At 32.8% G+C, this 24,878-nt stretch overlaps 4 protein-coding genes across 4 annotated transcripts; 3 read left to right on the forward strand and 1 right to left on the reverse strand.

The window, feature by feature from the left end:
* Positions 1-202: 202 nt before the first annotated feature.
* Positions 203-2,342, reverse strand: LOC119830925 (sodium channel protein Nach-like). The gene is made up of 4 exons (XM_038354114.1): positions 2,090-2,342; positions 1,709-1,904; positions 805-911; positions 203-441 (listed from the first exon to the last, which is right to left on the reverse strand). The coding sequence occupies exons 1-4, from the start codon at positions 2,340-2,342 to the stop codon at positions 203-205; spliced, it is 795 nt and encodes a 264-aa protein (XP_038210042.1).
* LOC119830725 (acylphosphatase-1-like) lies at positions 1,298-1,603 on the forward strand. Its single transcript, XM_038353840.1, has one exon. It carries the CDS (start codon positions 1,298-1,300, stop codon positions 1,601-1,603), a length of 306 nt encoding a protein of 101 aa, XP_038209768.1.
* An 8,602-nt stretch (positions 2,343-10,944) lies between the features above and the next one.
* On the forward strand, positions 10,945-15,015 carry LOC119830888. Its single transcript, XM_038354073.1, has 3 exons — positions 10,945-11,095; positions 13,693-13,893; positions 14,783-15,015. Exons 2-3 carry the CDS (start codon positions 13,699-13,701, stop codon positions 14,972-14,974), a joined length of 387 nt encoding a protein of 128 aa, XP_038210001.1. The 5' UTR covers positions 10,945-11,095; positions 13,693-13,698; the 3' UTR covers positions 14,975-15,015.
* Positions 15,016-16,122: 1,107 nt separating this feature from the next.
* On the forward strand, positions 16,123-20,784 carry LOC119830926 (sodium channel protein Nach-like). Its single transcript, XM_038354115.1, has 9 exons — positions 16,123-16,304; positions 16,714-17,001; positions 17,563-17,647; positions 17,728-17,813; positions 18,261-18,460; positions 18,977-19,157; positions 19,552-19,655; positions 20,134-20,244; positions 20,696-20,784. Exons 1-9 carry the CDS (start codon positions 16,123-16,125, stop codon positions 20,782-20,784), a joined length of 1,326 nt encoding a protein of 441 aa, XP_038210043.1.
* Positions 20,785-24,878: the final 4,094 nt, after the last annotated feature.

Here is a 24,878-nt window from a genome sequence, read left to right on the forward strand (position 1 = left end):
TGATGCTGTGGAGCAATAACCAGTAAAGAAATTACTTTCATTTCTATCTGTTTAAAGATCAGAGACGAATAATATTCCTATAAACACATTATCATCCAAATAAATAGAAAATTATATACGTAATTTAAAGAAAGTACAAGTGAACAAAACACATTCTGAAGGCGGTATGGCTAACGATAAACTGTCCTATTGATACATTTTATTAATCAGGAGTATTTAATCGCCACGCTGTCGAACCAGCTATTTCGTTCCAGTAAATCGGTCGATATCGGCTAATGTGCTCAAACTGCGCAGGCGTTGACGCTTCGCTCGCAATTCGCCTCTCCCGCCGTAGCCGAAGAACATAATCTCGCACTAACTTTACTGTATAGAAGTATATAAACTCAAGGACAGACACGAAGCTGAACCCCGTGACAAAGCCACACGTCGAGCCTATATTACCTGGAAATAAATTGGAGCAGTGCCTAATTTTCATTTATAGTAAATCTAAATTATTAAAACAATGTATTATTTACCAATTGTCGTGCAAAAATAACAGAAAAGACAGATTATTCCATATACATTTAAGATATTGGAGCCTTCAGGAAAAGAGAGTATATGTCACTTAAAGGCCGGCAAAGCACCCGTACCACCTCTTCTGTTACAAGGGCTTCTGGACAGTAGTGACTACTTAACATCGGGTTACCCGCCTGCTACTTTGCTAGCTCTGTCATAAAAAAATATATCGACCAACTAACAGTATTTCAGAGCAAAATTCCAAGCAAACTATACCTCGAAACTTGAACTGAATTAAGGCCTACTCACTAATTAAGTCGAACCATTTCATTATAACATTCTGCCCGTAACAGTCTGCAACTTCTCTGCCATACTTCACGTGAACAATTGAAGTTCCAGTGAAATTCGCGCCATATCTGAAACAAGTTTGAAAGCTCAACAATGCTATCTAGTTTACAAACAGACCGATTCATATCTATCTTGGTTGCACGTGTTTAGTTCTGGCAATGAGCCACAAATTTATTTTTCAAATAACATCTAGGAACTTATATTATAAAAAAATACTAAAAATTAGAGTTACAATTTAAAAATCACCCAAATATATCAGTATATCAGTTCATATTGTTTTCTTTACGTTACGATTATTACGTTACCCTAGTGTATAGCAACCTTTTTGTTAGTGAACACAAATTTGTTAGGAAACATTTTTCGTCACCCCTAACAACAATGTAAACAAACGGTATCAAAATATTATGACACAAGATGGAACAATTTTTTCTACGTTACTTCAAAGTGTAAAATAATGGCTGGGATTAAAAAATCCAGCTTGATTACTGCTGATTTTGAAGTGTTTGGCAAGGTTCAGGGTGTATTCTTTCGTAAGCATACACAGAAAAAAGCTCAAGAGCTAGGTCTGAAGGGATGGGTGATGAATACACCGCAAGGCACAGTCATTGGTCAACTACAGGGGCCCCATAACGCTGTGGAAGATATGAAAATCTGGTTGCAGAAAATCGGTAGTCCCAAGTCGAAAATTGACAAAGCCGCTTTTCGGAATGAAGGACCCATCAATAACACCGCATTTAGGAGCTTCGAAATACGACGATAAATTTCAATTCTGAACCATTAATGCCCGTTTTATCAATTATATTATTTATGTAATAGCTAAATCACTTATTTGTGTACAATTTTGCGTAATCCAACTTTCACTTACAGCCAATCCATCTTGTCCTTAATCGAATCAACGTCGGTACGGTCAGGGTATAAGTTTATATTAGTAAAATCGTAGTTGTAAGCTGTCTTCGAACAAGTCGGGTAGCACATGGGGCAGTGAATGCCTCCTGACACGAGATTCAGTTCTAATTCAGATGGAACAGATTCAATATCTGGTCTTACAGCCATTGATTGAGCTACAACAATGTTTAAACAAAAATTAAAAAAACATTCTTTAATCAATAAAAAAGTCCTTGAGTAGTAGTATATCGGCAGTTTATGTAAGTGTATTTTCCTTGACATCGTGAAATTAATATTTTTATTTTGCCACAGTATACCTACGCATATAAAAGAGTTTTGATATTATAGTAAAAATACTTACCATTAAAGATCCTTAAGCATGGTATATCCCTTACGTCACATGTTCTAGTGTGAGCTAATTTGAGCATATTAAAGGGTGTACAGTTGCATTTGTTCATCAAAAAGTACATTCGACATTTCAACAAGCAATCACTGTGTGTATAGAATGGGAGATATGGGGATTCGTCGTAGAATAAACAGTTTCGCAGTTTTACCGGCACATGTTGTATATCTCGTGATGCTTCTGTGAAACTTGCTGTTACTATAACAGTCATCTGAAATTTTAGACATTTACCTATACTGTTCTTTGTATCTATTGTTATTATAATTTATTCATAACACTACAGTTTCTTCTGTTATTCTATCATTCTGGATTATATAATGTTCACATCTATGGTAACTGATGTGTGTCGGCCAGATGTGTCACTGACTGTTCCCTTCATGTCTCTTAAAGACAATCTGAGTCAATTTCCATCAAGATCGCGTATATTTTCGAAACCTGAATGTTACGAGTCGACAGCCTGAAGTTTGTTAAAATATACCCACATAATACGTATAATGTCACCTGTACATTAGGACTAACTATCTGCATAGAAAAACTGCCGCTCGGCGCATCGGGAAAATCATATGCATCTGAGAACTGCAGCTGGAATTTGGAAATAACTTTATGTTGTGATTATCAACTTGTGTTAAATATTTTTGTTAATTGTTATTAATGTTTCAAACATACCGTATATGTGGAACTATCAAAAATATTTATGTTTTGAAATGAACATTACCTGAGCTCCTTTCAAAGGCACGTTGTAGTAGAAGTCATCGCTCTCATTTAAACGCAGCAGAATCTTTAGTCCTTGGTCGAAATCGAAGCTAGACTTATTGCCATAAATGTACATATCAGTACTACGTGCCTCATTGTTTCTGTTGTGCAAAATATATTTATAACATACATTTCGGTTTAAAGACTTTATTTTCTGATAAGAACTTCATTCACTTACTACTATTATTACCATACTGCGATTTGTTATGATTTTTTACGTTAAATGGCTATTTTTTGACATATTGAAGTTTTAATAATGAATAGTATTGGACGTGAATCCTATACAGTTACAAAAAATACACATTAAAAATATTATAATATAGAATCGCCAATTCGCCGGTCGTTCTAAAGTAAGTTCCACGTTTTTCGATACACATTCTATATATCTAACTTATAAAATAAAGCTGAAAAGCATATTTGATTGTTTAAACGCGTTTATCTCAGGAACTACTCGACTGAATTTAAAAATATGATTTCTCCGTTCCGTTATACCTAATTCCTGAGTGTCATTAATGTACCATGAGCGAAGACGGAGCGAACCGCTTGTTATAAATAAAAATGATCTATTACTTTCAACAATAAGAAGTAACTGATTTAATCCTTCTTAAATAATAGAAAATAAATTATACATACTCTTCAAACATTACGTCAGAACTGCGTAAATAGTTGAATGTACAACAATAACCGGTCATAGTCAATCGAAAGTCAAATAAATCGGAGCAGTTCATGGGGCTTTCGTTCCAGGAACAACGCACCAGAATATCTTCACACTTTGGAGTTAGCTAAAACCAAATACTTATCCTTACTTATTATTCTGTTTCGATTTTTCATTCCCGTTGGAGATGTACGCAAAAATGTCTCAGTCTGGCAGGACACAGAAGGTGTATCCTCCCACTTGTCCCTAAAGAAAATCGATCAGTGAAACAGGTGTATATCATCTGCCCCATACCCCACTAGGGGACACGGGCCTATCTAGTCCTTACTCATGTTATAAACTTCTAAATAAAACACAGATTAGTTAATAACAAAGGAGGAGGGATTTTAAAGGGGATATTACGACATCGCTGTTAATAATAAATAGCCCATAACATCGATTAGGCTCAATCTTATTGGATTAAGATTAACGTTTGTCCTCGCCGAGTATTTATTAACGCATCACGAAACCTTTTTACGTCAGTATCAAATGACTGATGACTTAACCAAAGCAGTAAAGCTAAGTAAGCTAGTAGTTAATGTTGTTTTCTTATAATTGTAAAAAGTATACATTGAATTTGAAATGGATGTGTCTTAAGCCCTACAGCCATTTTTTAACATTACTTTAGGATATTAATGTAACCTATCTATAATAATATATATTAGTAGTAGATATCGGCAATCTTGCATCCTATACTTAAATATTATTCAAAATTCGATCAAAAATACCAAATTTATTACAGTGTGTACCAAATTTACGACTATATTCTTAATACGCAACTTTTGTAACCCAATGAAAGCCCGCGCTTTGATCCCCGGGGATCAGGGTATAGAGTGAAAGATGACTCTTTTAAATTGAAGATATAGCAACATAACAGGCGTGAAGACTTTTTAGTAGATACTCATGTGGGAGTCGACCATGCTACCTCCTCCTATGCGAATGTTCATGGCGGCGGTGATCGTTTACCATCCAGGCGAACCACCAGCTCAGTTGCCCGCTATATATATAAAGATACTATTACAAATGTTTAAAGCAAGAATTATCCTTTAGAAAGATTGAAAATCCTCAACTACGTTTCTCATGAGCTCATTGACGTCGTACTCTCCCAGGGCACGGTGCAACTTCTTAACATCGATAATCTTATCGTTCATCCGCTGCATGTTGTAGAACAGACCCAATCCGAAGAGAAGCTCTAGCATTTGCTCTTCATTATACTTCTTGTTGCGAGGTTCTCTTATTCTGAAAGTATAGCATGGTAGTGTTGGCTAAATGCGATTAATTTATTGATAAATTTGCTGAATGTTGTTGTTAATTTGATACAAAACCCATATTTTGCCATTATCATTTGAAAATAATTGCTGTGTTTTCTTTTTTAATTACTGACCGTAAAACTTACATTTTTATAGACCATGCAATCATACGTTATCTTATACCATTTTATTACGTTTTGTGTATTCGTAGATCTAATTCTAAATTTTAACACGAACACTTACAATTGTTTTGCCAACTCGGTAACCGAGCGCTTACTAATTCTGTTATTGGTGCATATACCAACAGCTGGGAAGATGATTTTGCTGACAGAGACTCCCTCAGGCATTTGGGTGGTCACCAACGGAGCTTGGTAATACCGTTCAAACGTCATCCACACCAGAGATATGGAGCATATTAAAGCACTTAACATGGTTATAATCCATATTGTTCTGAAGCAAGTAATAAAAATGAATCTCATTATTATGAATTATGATTATGCATCTCAGGGTTTAGTTAGAAATAGGACGCGTTTGAAGGTACGCTCTGCCTGAGTTAATTGAAATAGAAATGTTTAATGCTAATTTTTAGTTTTATAGCATTGAATTGCGTGGGGTGCCCCTTAGGCACATGAAACCGAAAGAGTAGAAGAAATTCGATTACTGTGGCAGGATCACGGGTGGCCGAGAGGCTAGGCGTTGCTACGGTTAGGCAAGAAACGCAGGTTCGAATCCTGCCTCGTGATCAAATTTTTTCTATTCTTTCAAAATTTCTCAATATTTAATGCTATTCGTGCGATATATATGATCAAGAAGATACAGATAATTAACATAATTAAAAAAAACAGTTTTCGATAACATTTCTATTCCATCAATAACAGGCAATCCTTTTTGTTAGACGACTCCTTTGTTTGCACGTATATCTACATATAATTTATACCATACAAGTGAAGAAAGAATAAGTTAAGCTTATCTTGTAGATAAGTTAATAAATATTACTACAGTAATTTAGTTAATCTAATTTACATCTGTAAATATGTAATATTTATAAACGAACTATTACTATTCGTAATTTGATTACTTTAAATAAAGCAAAGGTACTAAAATCAATCATACAAGATGTAATTTCTAAATCTCGTCAAGGTGAGCGAAATAAAGAAAGGCTAAAAGGTTTCATCCATTATCACTTTTTCGAACACGCGTTTTTTCTCAAGGTGTTTGTTTGATTTTAATGTATAAGCTTCTTCTTAGTTGTTATAATTTGATACTTTTAATATTTATAACTGGTATACTATGAATGTGATAAAACTAGGTATATATTTAGTATCGCAGAAATTCGCGTTTATAGAAAATATTCATGTTATTTGAATATGACCTCTTATAGAGATATAAATTTTAGTAGGTATATTTCAGTTTGAAAAAAACTCGCTACGAATTGAAAATCTTCCATCCTTTTTGGGAATATCTATAAAAGGGCTTGCACATCGCAATGGCAGCCTCCTTTTCGAAGTATGTTAAAACAGCATTATTCCCAATACCCGCATAAAAGCGATCGCATTCTTGTTCAAAATAGAAAGAAACAGTGTATACTGCATCCATGACATAACGACAGTAGTCTTTAAGTTACATAACCGTGCACTTCTGTCTGGTGAAACGTGTCTAAGGTACAAGTCCACTCCAGTAATACAGTACTTTCACATACCTTTCCATGCAAGACGTGTCTTCGACCAAATGCTTTAGACCACAGATGGAAGATTCCTTACAATACTCTTTGCTAATTGTTTTAACGCTCGTCATTAACATATCACTCTTTGTTTTCTGTCTTCGTTTAAAACGGTCACGATACATGGAATATTTTGGGTCCATTATGTCTTTATTACTGCCTTTTCTTTGTATTAATGCGGCAATTACTTCAAGTACTAAAATATGTATGCAATTGTTTTATCAAATTATTTAAATATAGTAATGCTTTGAACAAAAAGCTTCTCTTAGTTTATCACACAAGTAAACTATTGCAGTGTCAAGGATCATTTTAAATCATGTGGACTTCACTGTCGCAGTTAAATATTCTATTACTAGATAACATCGGACGAAGTGAGGTTAAACGCTATGATTGATCGATTCTTTAAAGCTATTGATTACTGTGATTTGTTTGTGTTCATTTGTATATGTTAACCTATAGATGAGTATTCATTTATTTATTCTAAATATACACTCACCACCAGCTTGCTTGATACTAAACGCCATTGAGTCAATAACAAAAATGAGGGTCTATCCATCAGAACCTATACAATCTATAAATTTTTGTATTTATAACATTTAACATTAACATACTCATTACACACATGATCCGCGTTACGATTCTGCCTATCACGTGATGTATAAAATTATATTGACATCGATATTCGTCCCCAGCAGCGTAGCAATATCTGTTTTAGTTATATTTTTTATATTTTTATTATAATATGCTTTTTGACGATCATTGGATTTAAGTATCGCCACACCCTTCAAACAAAGGCACTGCATTGTTATAACATTAATCTAAATATATAAAACTCAAAGATGACTGACTGACCTAATCATCTATCAACGCACAGCCCAAACCACTAGACGGATCGGGCTGAAATTTAGCATGCACATAGATGTTATTACGTAGGCATCCGCTAAGGAAGGATCTCGATAAATTCCCGCTCGCTCCCAAGGGTATTTAATACGGGACGAAAGTTTTTTAAGACCGTGCGAGCAAAGCTCCGAGCAACAGCTCGGTAATTAATCTAGATCAAATCTATCTCACTGTATCTACTCTGGATTCGTAATTTACCATACTAAGCCATATGGAAATAACTCTCAGAATATACAATGACTTGTTTTTATCAAAACTAAAAAGTAAAGTAAGCAGATAGGTGTAGATTATAATAAAATACGCAAAGTAATTAACATTTAACGAAAGGACACTTGAAGCTATGTTAATCACTGCAAGTACCAATTGAATTAAACGAGTTTAAAGCTTACATAATAATGCGACAGAATACATTGGCTTATCAAAGTCTAGATTGGCAAAATTAGGGTAAAGCAGTTTTATTATATCACGTTATGCAAATTATAGCTGGTGAAAGTATAAGAATCACATGACTGACCATTCCAAGCAAACCATTGCAAAACCGTGTTTCCAAACAATCTACAATTAATACACCTACATTCTGCATATTTATGTGTACCTATTGAGAATTGAGATAAATTTTAGTAGCATTGCTTAATCCTTGTTTACCTCATGGCGAACAACATTTCTATTTATAGGGATACTCAAGAAATATAAGGAAATCCTTTTTTATTTCTTGTGTATTCTTGATGTATGTAATCCCTTTTGAATAATTAAACAATACCAAAAAAATATTCCAGTAAGTAATACCTAAGTAGTTATAAATTTTTAATCTTCCTAAGTATTAAATACCCTAAGTAAATATTCTTTTATTATACTACTATAAGCAACACTGTTATATAAGTTTAGATATTAGGTGAGTTAATAAGCACATTATATCAATTCCAAACCGTGCAAACATAATAAACTATAACTAACATATTTCCGAGTGTCTTCGTAATTAGTTGGTAATAACTTATGGACTATATTAGGCTTATACATGCTTGCTTTATACTATAGTAGCCGCTCGGCCCGACTCCACTCGGGAAGACCCGAGGTAAAGATAAAATAAAATGTAGACCCACAACAGAGATTACCCGCTGCAACGTCACAAATTTCACAAATTCGCAATCCTAACGTTTTTACAATATTGGTTTAGTTTAACTTCACGTTCACGTTTTTAAATCTTAAACTCTAGAACGAAGGCTACGTTAAACAGTCGTCATTCCGGTAGTTTAATCTTCTACGAAATCTTGTTTTAATAACCTAGTTGTTGACATAATGGCTTTTTGGATCCGATTACAATATTGCTCTTTTTGCCTCTGGATGTTACGTTAAAATTATATGTTTACGCCTGAATGAATAAATTAATATTATAATGTATTCTTATGTGTAAAGATAATGTGTTTTTATAGCTAAAGTTTCGAAATCTCTAACGTGTGATTACGCTTATCATGCTTAATATGAAATAAACATACACGAGAACTTAAATTAAAGAATGCAAAATTACCTATTATGAAATAACAAAAATGCCAAATAACAAACCCAATGGCAGCATGCAATGTTATCAAATTATTCTAAGTGTTTCAGAAAACCCAATTATGCCAAAAGGCACTACTATTTCATATACCATATATTATGTAACTTCATGACACAGCAGAAATGTTTGCACTGTCACTACGATGAGTCACTAGATATTGTGCGTGCGAATCCTTCATCAGAGACCGAGAATAGAACCCTGCTATCTGGATCGCTACTGATATAGGATCCTAGGTTTCATTTCATTTCAAGTCCGGTCAAAAACTTTTCTTTCTCGTTACAGCATAAGTTTAGATACTAGTATAGTATTATGTTATCTTGTCTTTAGATAGAAGTTCTGGTTAACTTGAAACTTGAAACTGTGAGTGGACCAATAATGAAAAAGCGGCAAATTCTATTATATTACATAATTCAATTTTAAAGATTTAAGCATAGAAACACAGGCGGCGACTGTGTTTTATACTTTGTAGTGAAATGCAATAGTAACTCTGTTAGTTTGTCTTTCGTCGGTCTCTCAATGCTTTACGCCTAAACCACTTAACCAATTTGGGTGAAATTAGCGCAAAGATTATTTAAGATCTGAGAAAGAACATAAGATAGGTTTTATACTTGAAATACCTCGGAATCGATATATCCCTTTGTCGGAACGTAGTTTTTAAAATAAACAACGATTTAATACATATTTTGGTACGATTTCTTAATCTTTCATCTCCATTCCCTCTTATGGTGACGTCTATAAAGCTATGGCAACACTAGTCAAATGCGTGATTATCGAATTATGCTAATTCTAAAACATAAGAAACCATGTAAACCTTAATAGAATAGAAATGCCATAATTATAATTAATTATTATTCCATTAAATATTGCATAATTAAATAGCTTTGTCATAGCCTATATTAACACTACCAACACGCAGATCGAGTTTTGTAATATCAGCTGGCGCCATTGCGTGACAAGAAAAGAAAATCAAAGGTATCGCATTAACATATTATTTATTTATAAAAATGTGCATACATTAACTTATAACAATCGTCTGGCCTTATAAGACTTTATTGACTAGCGGTCGGCCTCGGCTTCGCCCGTGAGAAGAGGTTCCTATATAGTCTAGCACTCAGATTTCACAGATATCTAAGTCAGTCCAGTAATTCCTGTGATAAACACGTTCAAACAAAAGTTAGTTTTAAATAGATTGTTGCTTCTTTCGTAATATCCGCTTATAGCAAGCGACATTTAATAAAGTAAAATCTAGATTTTTAGATTTTATAAATATCAATATTTTTCCTTCCTGGTCCAATATGGAAATTCAATTATTATTATTTATTTAAAAGCGAATTGATATTAATACAAACTATGGCACAAATTAAAAAGTTTTTTACCTTGTCTTTTAATTAGGTCAAAAACAGCAATTTTTAAGAATGTTGGACGGGTTATTATGTAACGAAATTTGATATTATGTGATAACTACTAGATAATCTGTCTTATACTCAATTTGTATTTAAATAAAGACATCAAATCAACGGTAAGTTTTCATTTGATTTATAATAGCTCATCAATAAAATACGGTCTATATTTTACATTAATCATATAAACAGTTGAATGGGATAATTTTATGTCAATGTTTTTATTGTCATAACAATTTAAATCTGATTGAATATTATAGAGATGAACGATTTTGTATGCAATGAATAACTCAAAAACTATTCTATCGATTTTAAAAATTCGTTTACCGAATAACATAGCTTTTTTTTCAATTTAGGGTAATCCCCGGCGAATCCGGGGCAGACAAAAATTCTTTAAGGATGAGTTTTTAAATCATGAAAAATACCATTTCGTTTTTTTTTTCACCTGTCAATCACAATAGAAATACCTATATTGTGTATACCTATTTGCCGTCTTACATTGCTTATTAAAGATGCTGTAATAATGATTCTGGTGGAATTTGAAGGATGATAGGTGGTGGGTATAGCCTCTCACTTGGTGCGAGTCGCATTTACTCAACGCGCTTGATAAAGACATGCCAACGTTAACTTTTGTTATAATTAATTTATTGTGGTAGTGGAGTGCACTGTACGTTTAGTGAAGTGAATAAAAGGTTTGTGTGTTGTGTTTTATTTATTATGAAGTGATAAGAGAGTAAAGATGTTATATACTTATCTACAGTGTGGGTATAAATGGTTTAGAGTGTTGCTTTATTTACTATTTAATTCATATTTAAAGTAGGTATTAATTTTTCTATATAAAAGTTTCTGGTTCTGGCATTATAAAAAAATCGGTTTTTTTATGGATGTTTTTTTTTAATTTTTTGAGGTCCGGACTCTGTTCCACATTCATAAATACAAAATTTATTGTTTACTCAGAGATAATATTACAGTTTGTGTTCGTAATTATTTTTATAAAATTTTGCTCTTGCTCTAAAAACTGTCCTAAAATACGATTGCCGTTTTTTATTACCATTGAAATATAGCAACACCTAGTTATTATTAGTGTTATGTTATCTGTGGCAACACATTGCAGTATTTTGAAATCTTAATCCGCCCAATTAATACATAACAAATAATGTTACAATTCGACATTGGGTACAGTATTATATTATCTGTGACTAAGGCATGCACAATCATTACCGTTAATTGATCATTCGTCAAAACTATCAATTAAGCTGTCTATAGTCCATTCAATAACATGTCAAATCTATGGAACAGTTGCGTTAATATGCATTATATTTTGTATTTTTTTTTTTATTATAAACCTTCCGTCTTGCTTTGTAATCAGAATTCAATTCGATATTAATTGGTTATTAAATACACGCATAATAAGTTTACAGTAAGTTTTTTTGAGTTTGGCTTTTAACGAAGGCCTAAGCTTGTAGGTTTTAGTAATAAAATAAAAATTCATTCGTTAATTTTATTATTTATTTGTCTGTGATTAGGTTCACAACGTTTTAAGGTTTTCGATTTCAAAGTTTTCGCAATGTCTTATTGAACAAATCGTACTTATGAATCAATAATAAATAAATAGTACGTTGTTATTTTGTATGTGTACATTTTATACGTTCATGTGGTCTTTCGCAAAGTGATGTTGTTTTCTCACGTGGAAGATTCTAGAACATAACCGATGTTTGGATGATTTGAAAGTATAACGTTTATAAGTTTAACCTTGGCGTATTGTTGTGTTCACAAACCATGCTTTTAACATGAAACATCAATCGATTGTGCAATATGGACGTTCTATTTGTGTGTAGAATTATACGTATGAACATACTATGAAGCCTACTTACTATTTATTGATATGACTATTTATTGATTCTGGTGGTACAACACTTAAATATTACTATTACTTAAGATTATTAAAATGTTTTACTCTTATCCGGGCCACTCAATTTACGAAAACATTTGAAAATGTCGTCCTTCACTTGTGAATTTGCGTATTCATGCGAATGTGATGCCTATGTTATTATAAATGTGGAAATTGTAATGTAAGCATTAAAACTCGGTGACATATGAATGTAGAGTGCCACTTTAATTACCACTCGGAGACTGAATGAGGAATTAATTTACTATCAGTTAATTTATTAACTCAACTCAACTATTATTTTGTAGAACTTATCATTAGGTACTACAAAGACATGATGTTTAAGACTAATGTTCGTTAATTTGAAAAATCTAAATTATTCCACGCATATCCCGACCTTAATCGATAAATCAATCAAATCATACTCCGACGAAATGATTATTTTCTCGACGTCCACTTATTATGTAAAATAAAAACAACTAAGTCATACATATGAATTAGATTACATTACTAATTAGTCATACATAAATCTAGAGCCAGGTCAGTTTATTAATCATAATGAAAGATAATACATAGCGTTATTACAGGTTTGTTGATATATTTGATCACAACAATTATTTAAAACGAATGACACAGTTAGGTATGTATGACATAATACGATATTTTGTGTACAATTATTTAGCCTAATTGTTTGTAGTCAAATTGTATACTATGTTTCTTAGTCAAATTGTATACCTACTGCACCCTATGAAATTGTATTATATTGTGTATGTAGTATTTTGTCCGAAAAATCTTATTATTTGACGTCCCTAAAAACGGATAAATATTTCACAATTCTTATTATTTTGTCACTCAATAAATCCGTTTTCAACCGATTGGAATGATTTTTTTGTGTTTGATTCCTATCAATTCCAATTGATATCATTTGGTCACATATTAGAATTCGGTACTTTTTTATAAAAATGTTTATTATTTTATTTATTTATTATTTTATTATTATTATATATATAAATATTGTTGTACATTGTTAATGCGATTATAAATAAATAAATGAACTCATCATACATCAGTATATATATTTCAACTCAAAATCAAATTCAAACCCAAAACCTTTTTGTTAATGTAAAATGTAACAAGTGTTTGTGAATACTAATTTATTTTTTTATAACTGTAACCGATTCCGAATGTAGTTTTTACGGAGAATAATCCGTAAGAATGTTATCTACATTAATTTACCGTACAATTAAACAGAATCAAATGCATCTGTCCATCAACTATTCTGTAGTGAATTTGGGCATACATTCCAGGCATTTTATCAATTAGATATTTCTTTATTGTGCGATAGCTTTTAATCCACATAACGAAAAAATCATGTTTATTAAAGATCATATCTTCTCGCAGACTACAATGATCAAGTCCATCGTCCTATTGCTATCCAGTACATATCTGGCCAGCTGCATCCCGCCCCCGCACCCCGCGGTGGTCGCAGTGAGGCAGGCTGAGGAGCAGTTACCTTTACACCTTAGAAGCCCTGCATTGTGGAACCGCAACCTCCAAGAAGTTCTTCCGTTAACCAGCTTGTTGCATAATGGAGAGAAAGCGGTATAAGTATTGTGGATCATTTCCCTTCCTGTAGTTCAAACCAGTTGCCATTTAATATGAACCAATACAATCAAGGCCGTCTTAAGTCGTGGGGGGCCCTTGGGCACATGAGGATGGAAGCCCTGGGCACGGGCCCCGTGTGCCCTTATGGTAAAGACGGTAATGGATACAATGGGTGCTTTATATTGAATGATTACTAGATGTGGGTACCGACATCGATTTCATCTTTCTGCCGACTTTTGATTTTTGTGCTGTTTTGTGAGGTGTTTTGTTAATATTTGCAGTTTTAAGTTTATATTATTTTGAGGTAAACATTGGTTATCTCATGGGTTTAAAACTAAAAACGAAATCAAATCAAAATAAGATTACAATGGAAGCTGATGCTACTAAGAATTAAATAAAATTTAATACATCAAGGTCGGTTTATTGGACGAAATTTCTAAGGGAACAAACATGCTAAAATAAAAATGCAAGTTTTTAAATAGGACAAGCTAAGCATTACCGTCATTAAAGTTCTGTTAATAAGTAGGTTTATAGTCTTCTAATAACTTCAGTTACTCAGATACTGTAAGTACATTGTATAATACTGAAATCTATACTAATATTCTAAGCTGAAGAGTTTGTTGGTTTGTTTTAACGGACTAATCTTAGGAACTAGTGGTCCGAAAAGTTCTATAAATGTACCACGGGCGAAGCCGGGGCGGACCGCTAGTAAATAAATAAAACTAAGACAACAGTGCAAATTTCGTCAAAATGTATGTCAATACAACACCACAGAAATATTTACGAATACATGTATCAAAATTTTATAAGAAGTATCGTATCTTCATGTAACCTTCTTTAAAATTGTTTTAATTTAGTTAACAACAGTCTGACTATATTGTTTCAGGTATTCGAAAGAGAAGCGGACAGTGTATCGAGAACGGAAATCTACAAAATTTTGACGCACGCGGGTTTCATCGGGAGGAGAAATTACATCCACCAGTATCCCTCGCAAAACCAAAAACACGCTCTTTATTACCCCCCTAGCAATGACTCGCCATTTGTACTGAATCCGGATTTATTGCAATATTTAAAGTGAAGGCGGACTAATTAAGTTCCTATAATTTCATTTTGTAAATATGATCATAAACTGGATACCAGTGTTCCATCCCTGTCCCCATATTTTATTCTGCCATACTCATATGTCAAATCCCATCCCTTTAACTATTTTTTCTCATACAGATGCAAACGTATCCTAAAAATAAACTTTTCCCTTTAATTAAAAGAACAATGCCAATGTCTTACTGAGAAATATAACTAAAGTAATTTTGCTGTACAGCCATATTATTTGATATTATATATTGAGCTCAAAGTTTCAACCTAATGTATCTACTATTTATAAGATGTTTGTTAAATGAGTTGTGATTTAGATTTAAGTACTTATAGATGTAAATATTACAACAATAAAATTGTATTCGTCAAATTTGAATTTTTAATTATGAAATAACATTTTATTACTTCAAGTTTAATTAGGCCGTGATCAAATAATTGTAATTGCAACACAACAAAGTACCGTCAATCGTAATAACCACCTTTATCGCATGTTTAACCTTGGTCGTGTTAAAATGTAATGATCATATCTAATGCAATTATCTTATTAATTATTAAACGCAATTGCACAACATAAAGTGTAGCATGAGCTTCAGAAATTAAAACATTCTGTGGCACTATCAAGTATCAATAAATTTATGCAGTTTAATGATTTCCAATGTCTCTGACTTGTAAGCATCATGTTAATGAATATTGTAGGGTGTGTACCTTCGCCGGTTTTCGTATAATTGCTGATGAAACTAAGCATTGGGTAGAAAGGTAAACAGTTATATTTATTGAGTTATTGCTAGTAAATCCGGTACTTAATGACATATAATTAATAAGGCACGTCGATATTGGTAATCATCAAAGTTAATACTGTTTTAGCAAAGTGCATATAATAGACTAACGCCCAGAAGATGTGTATTGTGTATGTTTGTATTTGAATTTTATTTTATTTAACCGGTGAAAAAGAATTTATTCATATTAATATAACTGTCACATAAACAGCCTTAAATTAAATAAATATTTGTGTTTTGATTAAGATAAAAAGATAAGAATTTTCCATGTAATTTTTCACATATATGTATTTGTATAATAACGTTATATAATATGTAGTTACTAGATTAAAAATATTATTCTAGATTGATATGGGTAATGCTAGTCATCCTTTCATGGTATGGTTCTGCGCTTCTCATCGGCTCAGCGTGGGATGCATTCGTCAATAATCCCATAAGCTTCGGAGTAGAAACTACTTATACCGACTGGGACACTAAGTTACCAGCTGTTGCTGTTTGTGAACTAGACAATGATGATAAGATATTTAATGTTTCCGATACGTAAGTGATCCATACAAATAATAGAAAGGTGAATAATGTGTCTTTTTTTGCTTGAACTCTGTAATCTCGGGAACTGTTTGGTCAGTTCCAAAAATGTTTTGTTATTTTGATTAGTAGGTAAGTGCTACAGGCCATAATTATATGCAATTTGTACCTTTGGCGAATCGGGGACGGATAGCTGCTATTAAAGATGAAGAGGCATTAGTGCTTCTATTCGGAAAGGAAGTCCAGTTGAACCAATGTGCATTTTCGTATGAGCTTTATACGTCATAAGACAATATAATATAACATAATTTTAAAACCCTTGTAACACTGATTTTTTTACTTCACCAATTCAAAAACCATTTAAATTAAGTCATTAATCGAATACATTTTGTAGTTAGGATAGTTAATATGGACTTTCTTGCAGAATTTGGACGCCAGACCATTTAATAGACCTCGAAGATGCATTACGCGACATAGCATATTTCCGTGGTTTCGCCTATAGACTTGTCGACGTATGTTACGCTCCTAAAAACCCGGATGCCCAATGTCCAACAACTAACTATACATATTACGCAGAACTGGTCCGAAGTCCATGTTCTCAATTGCTACAGAATTGCTCGTATAATGGAAACGAATTTGACTGTTGCGAATACTTTCTACCATTGCAAACAGATATCGGAATGTGTTATACAATTAACTCTATTCAAGTAGAGTAAGTCACTATCATACTAATCTTACTTATCCTACTAATATTATAAATGCGTATGGATGTGTGTGAGTTTGTTGCTCTTTCACGCAAAAAGTACTGAACCGATTGCAAAGAAATTTGGTACGTAGACAGCTGGGCAACTGGAATAACATATAGGCAACTTTTTATTCCGATATTCCTACGGGATACGGACTTACGCGGGTGAAACCGTGGGGCGCAGCTAGTATTATTAATGTGAAAGTTTGTTTGTTAAGATGTTTGTCCGTCAATCACGCTGAAACTACTCAACGGATTTTGATGAAATTACAGACAGGGTATGTGCTAACTTCGGTGATAGGATACTTTTTATCCCAATTAAATTCTCCCTTGGGATAAAACAGGAATAGACAGTCACTGAATCATTTGTAAATGTCCTAATTTCACGCGAGCAAAGCCATGTTGATTAGAGTAATGAAATAAAGGAGATCATTTAATCAGAACCGTAGTTATTAGCAATCAAAATTATAACTGCGGTCCTCATAGCTTTTAAATTCCTCTTATAAAACATATCCTACATTTTTTTAGAAATCCTAAAATATATCCCATGGTTAGTAATAAACAGCATAAACAAGGAATTTTAAGCTTCGAGGTGTTGCTGAAACATGCTATGGTAATTATTTACTCTTTGTTTTACGTACTTAAATATTTGTTTTGTTATCGGTATAATTAAATTAGTCTCAACTATTAAAGTTATACACGCTGGGTGAAGACGAAGTGCCGACTGTAACTACGCTAACTTCATCCACATTGAAATTATCGTCTGGAAAAAATTATCAGTAAGTCGAATAACACATTAAACGCACGTCTCCCCATGACCACGTTCGCTGTAAAGTGTTCGAAACGTCGGGTTAATAATATAATGAATAAATCGCGTTTAAAATCCGTTAAAAAGTCTTTAATTTCTAAATGTATAACTCAAGAAAATACTACATTAAATGTATTTTAAGATTCGTATATCCTTTCGTTTTTTTCTTTATTTACCAACCACCATCTTAATGTTTTTGATCGACTGAAAAAGTAGGAGATTCTAAATTGTACTGTATTTTTATGTTTGTAACCTTAAAACTTGTTCCTGGTTGAACCGATTTTGATTATTCTATTTTTTTTTTTTTTTTGTATAAAAAAGCTGGTACCTACCGTGAGTTCCAATTTAAATCCGGCCCAGTTCTATCAACTTACGGGCGGTTTACTTTGTTCTTAAAATAATAGTAATGTTTTTTTAGACGTCATTTAACAGTGAGGAACATAGAAAACGACCCTCTTGTTGCTCAAACGACGCGGGAGCAGAGAGCATGCCGTTTCAACGATGACAACCAAGGCGGTCTCTACCCCCACTACTCATATAGTTCGTGCACTGTGCTCTGCAGAAACAAGAGGCAGTTGGAATTATGTGGATGCAATGATCATTTTATGATTGGATCTAGTAATTATAATAATAAATACATCTTATATAATTACAGAATTGTGATAAGTGGCACCCGTTTTGGCTGAGTTTAAAGAACTCGCCTCTGGAGTAATTGACTGTTTATTCGTATTTGTACTGAAGTAGTTGTTAGTATTCATAATAAAGTATATAGATTATAGACACAAATATGCAAAAGATGGTCGTATTAGTTACACTAACTTTAACACAAGAACAGCTGAACCGATTATCTTGAAATTTGGTACGAAGATTGTTTGAGACTCGAGAAACGACATAGAATAGATTTTTATCCCGGAAATGGAACTGGAATGGGAACTTTGCTGCTAACACCCCGGCGTCTATCTTTCCTGTGACTACGCGGGCAAAGCATCATTTAGAGCACGAATTGGCTTACCTTATACAACTTTTTTAAGCGAAGTAATTATCCAGTCATAGCGAAACTAATTTATATTACTAATTATTACAATATAACAATATAAAATACCGTGCTTTCATGGTTATCGCTATTGATTATACTAATTACAGCGGAATTAAGACGCTGCAACATATCCGGGATATCATGTCTGCACAGCCACGCCAGCGACCTGACCACTCTCAAACCACCATGGAATAAACGACCTGGTCTGGCGTGCGACTGTCTGCCCTCTTGTGATGAAACTGAAATCACTGTTATTAAAGATGTCGTTAGAACTAAAGGGTACTAACAATTGTATTTTTATGTGTGCATGGAAAAATATCATGCGGATATACTTTTCTCATCACGCCTCTCACCCTGGTTTATTAAATACTAGCTGCGCCGAGCGGTTTCACCCGCGGCCAAACCCTCAGGCATTTATACAGCTCATGTCTTATTCTGAAGTATAAGCTATATTATTGTAAAGTTTCATTAAAGTCGATACCAAAAGTTTTTACATGAAAGAATAACAAACATCCATCCATTATCACATCTATACTTAAAAACTTTCATCTTTATAAGATTAATAGGATTCAATGTGCCTCCTTGACAAAATCGTTTATTTTGTTTCTATTTCAGTATTATGTGGTGCACGATACAATAATATGATCTGCATTAAAAATACTTTTGTTCTTAGTGGGCGATCTAAAAAGAAGAAAGCCTTCGTTGAGCTGATACTCGCCTATTTGCCGACTGAAAGATTCAAAAGGAACGTCGTTAGAAGTCGTCTTGATTTAGTTGGTAATTTCAATTATTACTTCTGATCAGACCTAAATAATCCCTATTTAATTTAACTCCATCCGTCTGTGAGTTGTTTGTCTGTCTCTAAAAATAAATTGTTTAAATAATTTAGGACCCGAGAAAAACAACTGTGTAATAGATAAACTATTCCATAGTTTATCTATTATTATCTATTTATTTATAATCCTCCTGGAACGGGAACTTATCCTTTGACTACGCGGGTAAAGCCGCGGGCGGATGCTAGTCATTAATAAATTATTATGCGCACTAATCGATGAAAATTTCAAAACATAGGATTCTATATTTTGTATTTTGACTTATAAAATATTAACAAATCTATCGGAATAGGGTTTTACTATCATCAACTTAAAACATCTTCATTATAATACATATTAATTATTTGTGCATGATTCAGTGATTTAAATGATATTGATGTGTTAACTTTATAATAAACCATTATTAATTCGCATTATTTCAGTATCTGTTGGAGGCACAGCTGGATTATTCGTGGGCGCTAGTTTACTAAGCTTTGTAGAATTGATTTTCTTTTTCACTATAAGACTATTCAACAACATTTATTTAAAGAAATGTAATCGGAATAATGATGTCCCCTTTACTAATGACAATACGATTGCGAAAAAGAAAATTAAAAAACAAATATTTAAAAAACTTTTCGTTTTTAATAAAAATAAAAGCTCTCCTGTCGTCCCGCCTAAATTGAAGAGAATAATTCAAAATTTTAGATTAAAACCGAATAACATAAAAATTGATCCTACTAAGAAACTCACGACTCCTGCACAAGCAAATATCACACTTTGATTTGTATGTGTCATTTAAATATCCATGAATCATTATACCACAAGGATTATCATTTTTGTAAACGGGCGTTGAATGCAGTTGTATCTGCATTGTAAAGAGTTCTATATAATTTGACCTTTCACACACAATGCGTCACATCGCATCCGATCTCAGTACATTTAGCGATGATTATGAAGTCACGAGTCATTATCAGTAAGTTTAATGCACTGTACGATGTCCAGTAAACTCTAGAAGAGACCTAGTTCCCGACAGGATACGTACAGTTAAAGTTGATGCAACACCGTATCACTATTGCCTTATTATTGTTTAATGGAACTTATGTTCGTAATTCTGTACGGATCTTCCGCTTTTTAAGAGATTTAGTGTTCAGAAACATGATACATTGTTACCGACTTTTATGTGATTTTTTTTTATAAACAAGAACAGTTTATCTATTTTTGTCTTTAAATTCAGAATTTTCCATAGTTCATTGCCGTTTTGATAACCATTATGTAATTAACTATTCAAAATGGAACTTTTAAGTGTATGTCATAACTATGGCCAAATTATAGCAATTAACCTGCATCTTTTTACACGAGATATTTTAATATAATATTGACTCATAAGATACGTTTCTCTCGCGTGGATTTCGAAAGCTTTATCAATTAAATAATTAATAATGTTATCTATCCTTCGCTTTATGTTACCTATTTCAAAATTTATATTACATTCAATTTAGCAAGCACTATTTTGATAGTTTTGACAGGCGTCGTATATTTTGCTATAGGTAATACTTGGAAATAAATTCAACAGTCAAATTGTAATTGTTTTATTGTATAATTTCATTTACATAAATTAAAGAACAACAATTTTTTTTACATGAACAATGAATTTTTTTTTAATCGATTTCATATTAAGTATCTCTTAAAATTAAATAATTAAGTTTTAAAGGGCAAGATAAAGTTAACAGCAGCAGTTCTCAATAAAAATATTCTAGCACTTACTCCAATAAATAAAGACAAAATATGTACCTTGCACAATCTTTTGAATCTATGTATAGCAACAGTTGAAAAAACTTTTTTTTTTTAATCCAAAAGCATCATTTTCACTAGAGCTAATAAATTATAACCATTACTTCTTAAATAACTAATATCTACGTAATATAATACAAAATTTGACAAAACGTACGTAGTCCTTCAAATAGGTACCCAATTATCATATTTTTCTTTATACTGTTTTTATACTAATGTTTTATTCTCTTCTATCAAATATAACGAATATTTGAAAAACATCCAAATCCATCAAAATTCTCTCTTAGCTAAATACTATATTAGCTTAGAATATATAATTTAGCTAAGAACAGGGGTACATGTCTCATCATGTCATGTTTCGGGTGAGAAGAAATCATGTGCGTCTCGTCAACCACCATCTGCTGCAATGGCCGTGAGGATGGAAGCGGCGGTACCTCATGCAATGCCATTGGGGAATCTGTTGCATGCGACGGAGAGCTTCCAACTGAAAAGATGCATCGTTTTATCACGCTAATGATTATGCTGTCCTACTCGTATTATAAATCTGAAAGTTTATTTGTTTGGATGTTTGTCCGTCAATCACGCTGACACTTGTGAACGAGAGATTGAAGAAATTAGTTATACAGACAGGGTATGAGCTGACTTGCGTGATAGGATACTTTTTATCACGATTAAATATTCCCTTGGGAGAAAACAGGAATCTTGATATCCAGGCGGAGCCGGGACGAGCGTATATTTGTGATACAATTCCATTCAACTTATAAATTAGTGATTTAACTTACAGGCGTAAAGAATTATATTATGATTCTAAAGTAAATTGACTATCAACTCCCCCTTTCAATTCTTGATAGCAACCTGCAATTTTTGCTCAATATAAAAAAATTTTCGTATAGTTTAAATTACAAGTTAACTTATTATATTATAGTACACATTTGTAATTTGAACTATTTTCGTTGAAGGGTCAAAGATAAGAGTGTATCGTTGTACGCTAATTATAATAACAGCAGTTAGCTTTTTTATTTATGCGTAACTAGCTTTCTACTGTGGCTTCGTTCGTGTGGACATTTTGGAGAACAGGTAATATAACATTTAACAACTTAAAAAAAATATTCAGCATACAGTAATGGTCTGGTTACTATTTTATTATATCTGTAGTAATAAATTAGGGTATAGTAGATATTTAAAAAAATTGAAACCGAACTTATAATAATACTTAGTTATCTAAAATTGTATTCATTCAATAACACAACTAAATAAAAGTTTAAAATTAAATTATTTCGAAAATTATCATCACAAATTTATACTAAATAGTCCTATTTTGCTTAAGTTAGTCATCACATAATTGAGAAAATAAACTTCTTATGCTATTAACGAAGATTAATAACTCACGTAATCAATGTTCCCCCTCCGCAGCGCTAATCCGCTAACACACACCACTATACTCAATACAAAAAACAAAAGAAATACAGTGTGAGCCCTCATATTTAATAACTAATCACAATACAGCCGCGTGGTGTTTATGCAAAGTAAGTGTTTACAATGTCTGGAGCGCGAGCGAGTCCCGCAGTATATACGAGAGCTCGCCTACACCATTTCATCCCGGGGGAAGCAGATGGGAAAACTTTGACACCTATAGAAAGATTCTACAAATCGTGCCTGGTTTATATAGAATAATATAAATACGTGTATACATAGTATAGGATTAAACCGGCTGTTTAACAGTCCAGTACCTGAGCCCTATAGAGACTTCCATTTTTTATTTTTTTACTTATTAGTGACTCATGAGAAACTTAAAAGTTAATAAAAAATTATGCATATCAATGATACCTATTTCAAGAGGCTGATTCTATTACATAAAAGAAATTTGTGTTGTTTAGTCTAACACGATTTATAACTCAAGAACGCACATCTGATTTGTATGAAATTTACTACATATATAGTTTGAGACCTGAGAAAGGACATTGGATAGTTTTGATTTAGGAAATCCCACGGAAACGGGAACTATGCGGGAAATTTCCCTGGTCGTTTTCTTCGACTGCACGGGTGAAGCCGCGGGTGAATAGCTAATAATTTAAACAACGTACATATTCTCTTAATTATGACAAAACGAGAAATTCTAAGCGTTTTTCTTATTTAAGATCAAATAAACTGTTTGGTAAAACTGTTTACATTAAAATGATGATGCACTTTACCTGTATTTTCAATGAAACCCCTAAAAACGTCTTAAAAATATGTCTCTATACATAATAATAGACTCTCACCATTTCGAAGCAAAGCAAATGGAAATGACAAGCACCTATTGTAAATACATCAAGTTCTAACAAAAGCTTATTGTTTGTTCCGATAAGCGAATGTTTTGTATCACCACAGCACTAGCCTTCATGATAACAAGATGAAAACAAATACGATACTCGTATCTACTCCGGACATTTTAACGTCATTGGTTAATTAATAAAACTAGTAAACACTTCTAATCTATGCTCATGTGTCTGTCATTAGATTTCATCATTTATTTTAGAAATTATCCAATTATATTTAACTAGCTGTGACCCGCGGTTGAAACCGCGTAAGCGTGCTGCGTAACCGTATCCCGTAGGAATATCGGTATAAAAAGTGCCTATGTGTTATTTCAGTTGTCCAGCTATCTACGAAGCAAAATAGTATTATTCTTCACCAATAGATGTCAGGAAAAAAAAACACGAATAAAACACGAATATGTCATTTTTTCAGTCGTCCAGCTATCTACGAAGCAAAATAGTATTATTCTTCACCAATAGATGTCAGGAAAAAAAAAACACGAATAAAACATGAATATGACATTTTCTAAAAAAAATTCCTAGCTAGATCGATTTATCGCCCCCGAAACCCCCTGTATACTAAATTTCATGAAAATCGTTGGAGCCGATTCCGAGATTCCAATTATATATATATATATATATACAAGAATTGCTCGTTTAAAGGTATAAGATTATAACACGAAATTTGTTATCACTACATAGAATAAAGCAAAGTCGCTTCCCGCGTCAGTCCCTATATATGTATGTGTGTATTTATGTACGTATCTGGTTAGATCTTTAAAACTTACTTTTGATTTTTTTTTTTATAGATAGAGTGATTCAAGAGAACATCTATTACACTACTCCGAAAATAACGCATGTGAGGGCAAAATCTAGTATATTATAACAACTGTGGTAAGGTATATAGCACTTCGTCCGCGTGGGAGTCGATAAGACGCAGTTTTTCCCGCGTAAATCCTGATCCTTTGTGGATTACGAGATAACAAATTGTCTATGTTGCCATATAACCTTCTATATCTGCGAGAGTACGAAACACAGTCAGACACTTCAATTTTATTGCTGTGTATGTACTGTATGTCTGCTATTCGCGACTTAAT

The sequence above is a fragment of the Zerene cesonia genome, chromosome 12, assembly GCF_012273895.1.
Source record: "Zerene cesonia ecotype Mississippi chromosome 12, Zerene_cesonia_1.1, whole genome shotgun sequence".
Classification (NCBI taxonomy): Eukaryota; Metazoa; Arthropoda; class Insecta; order Lepidoptera; family Pieridae; genus Zerene; species Zerene cesonia.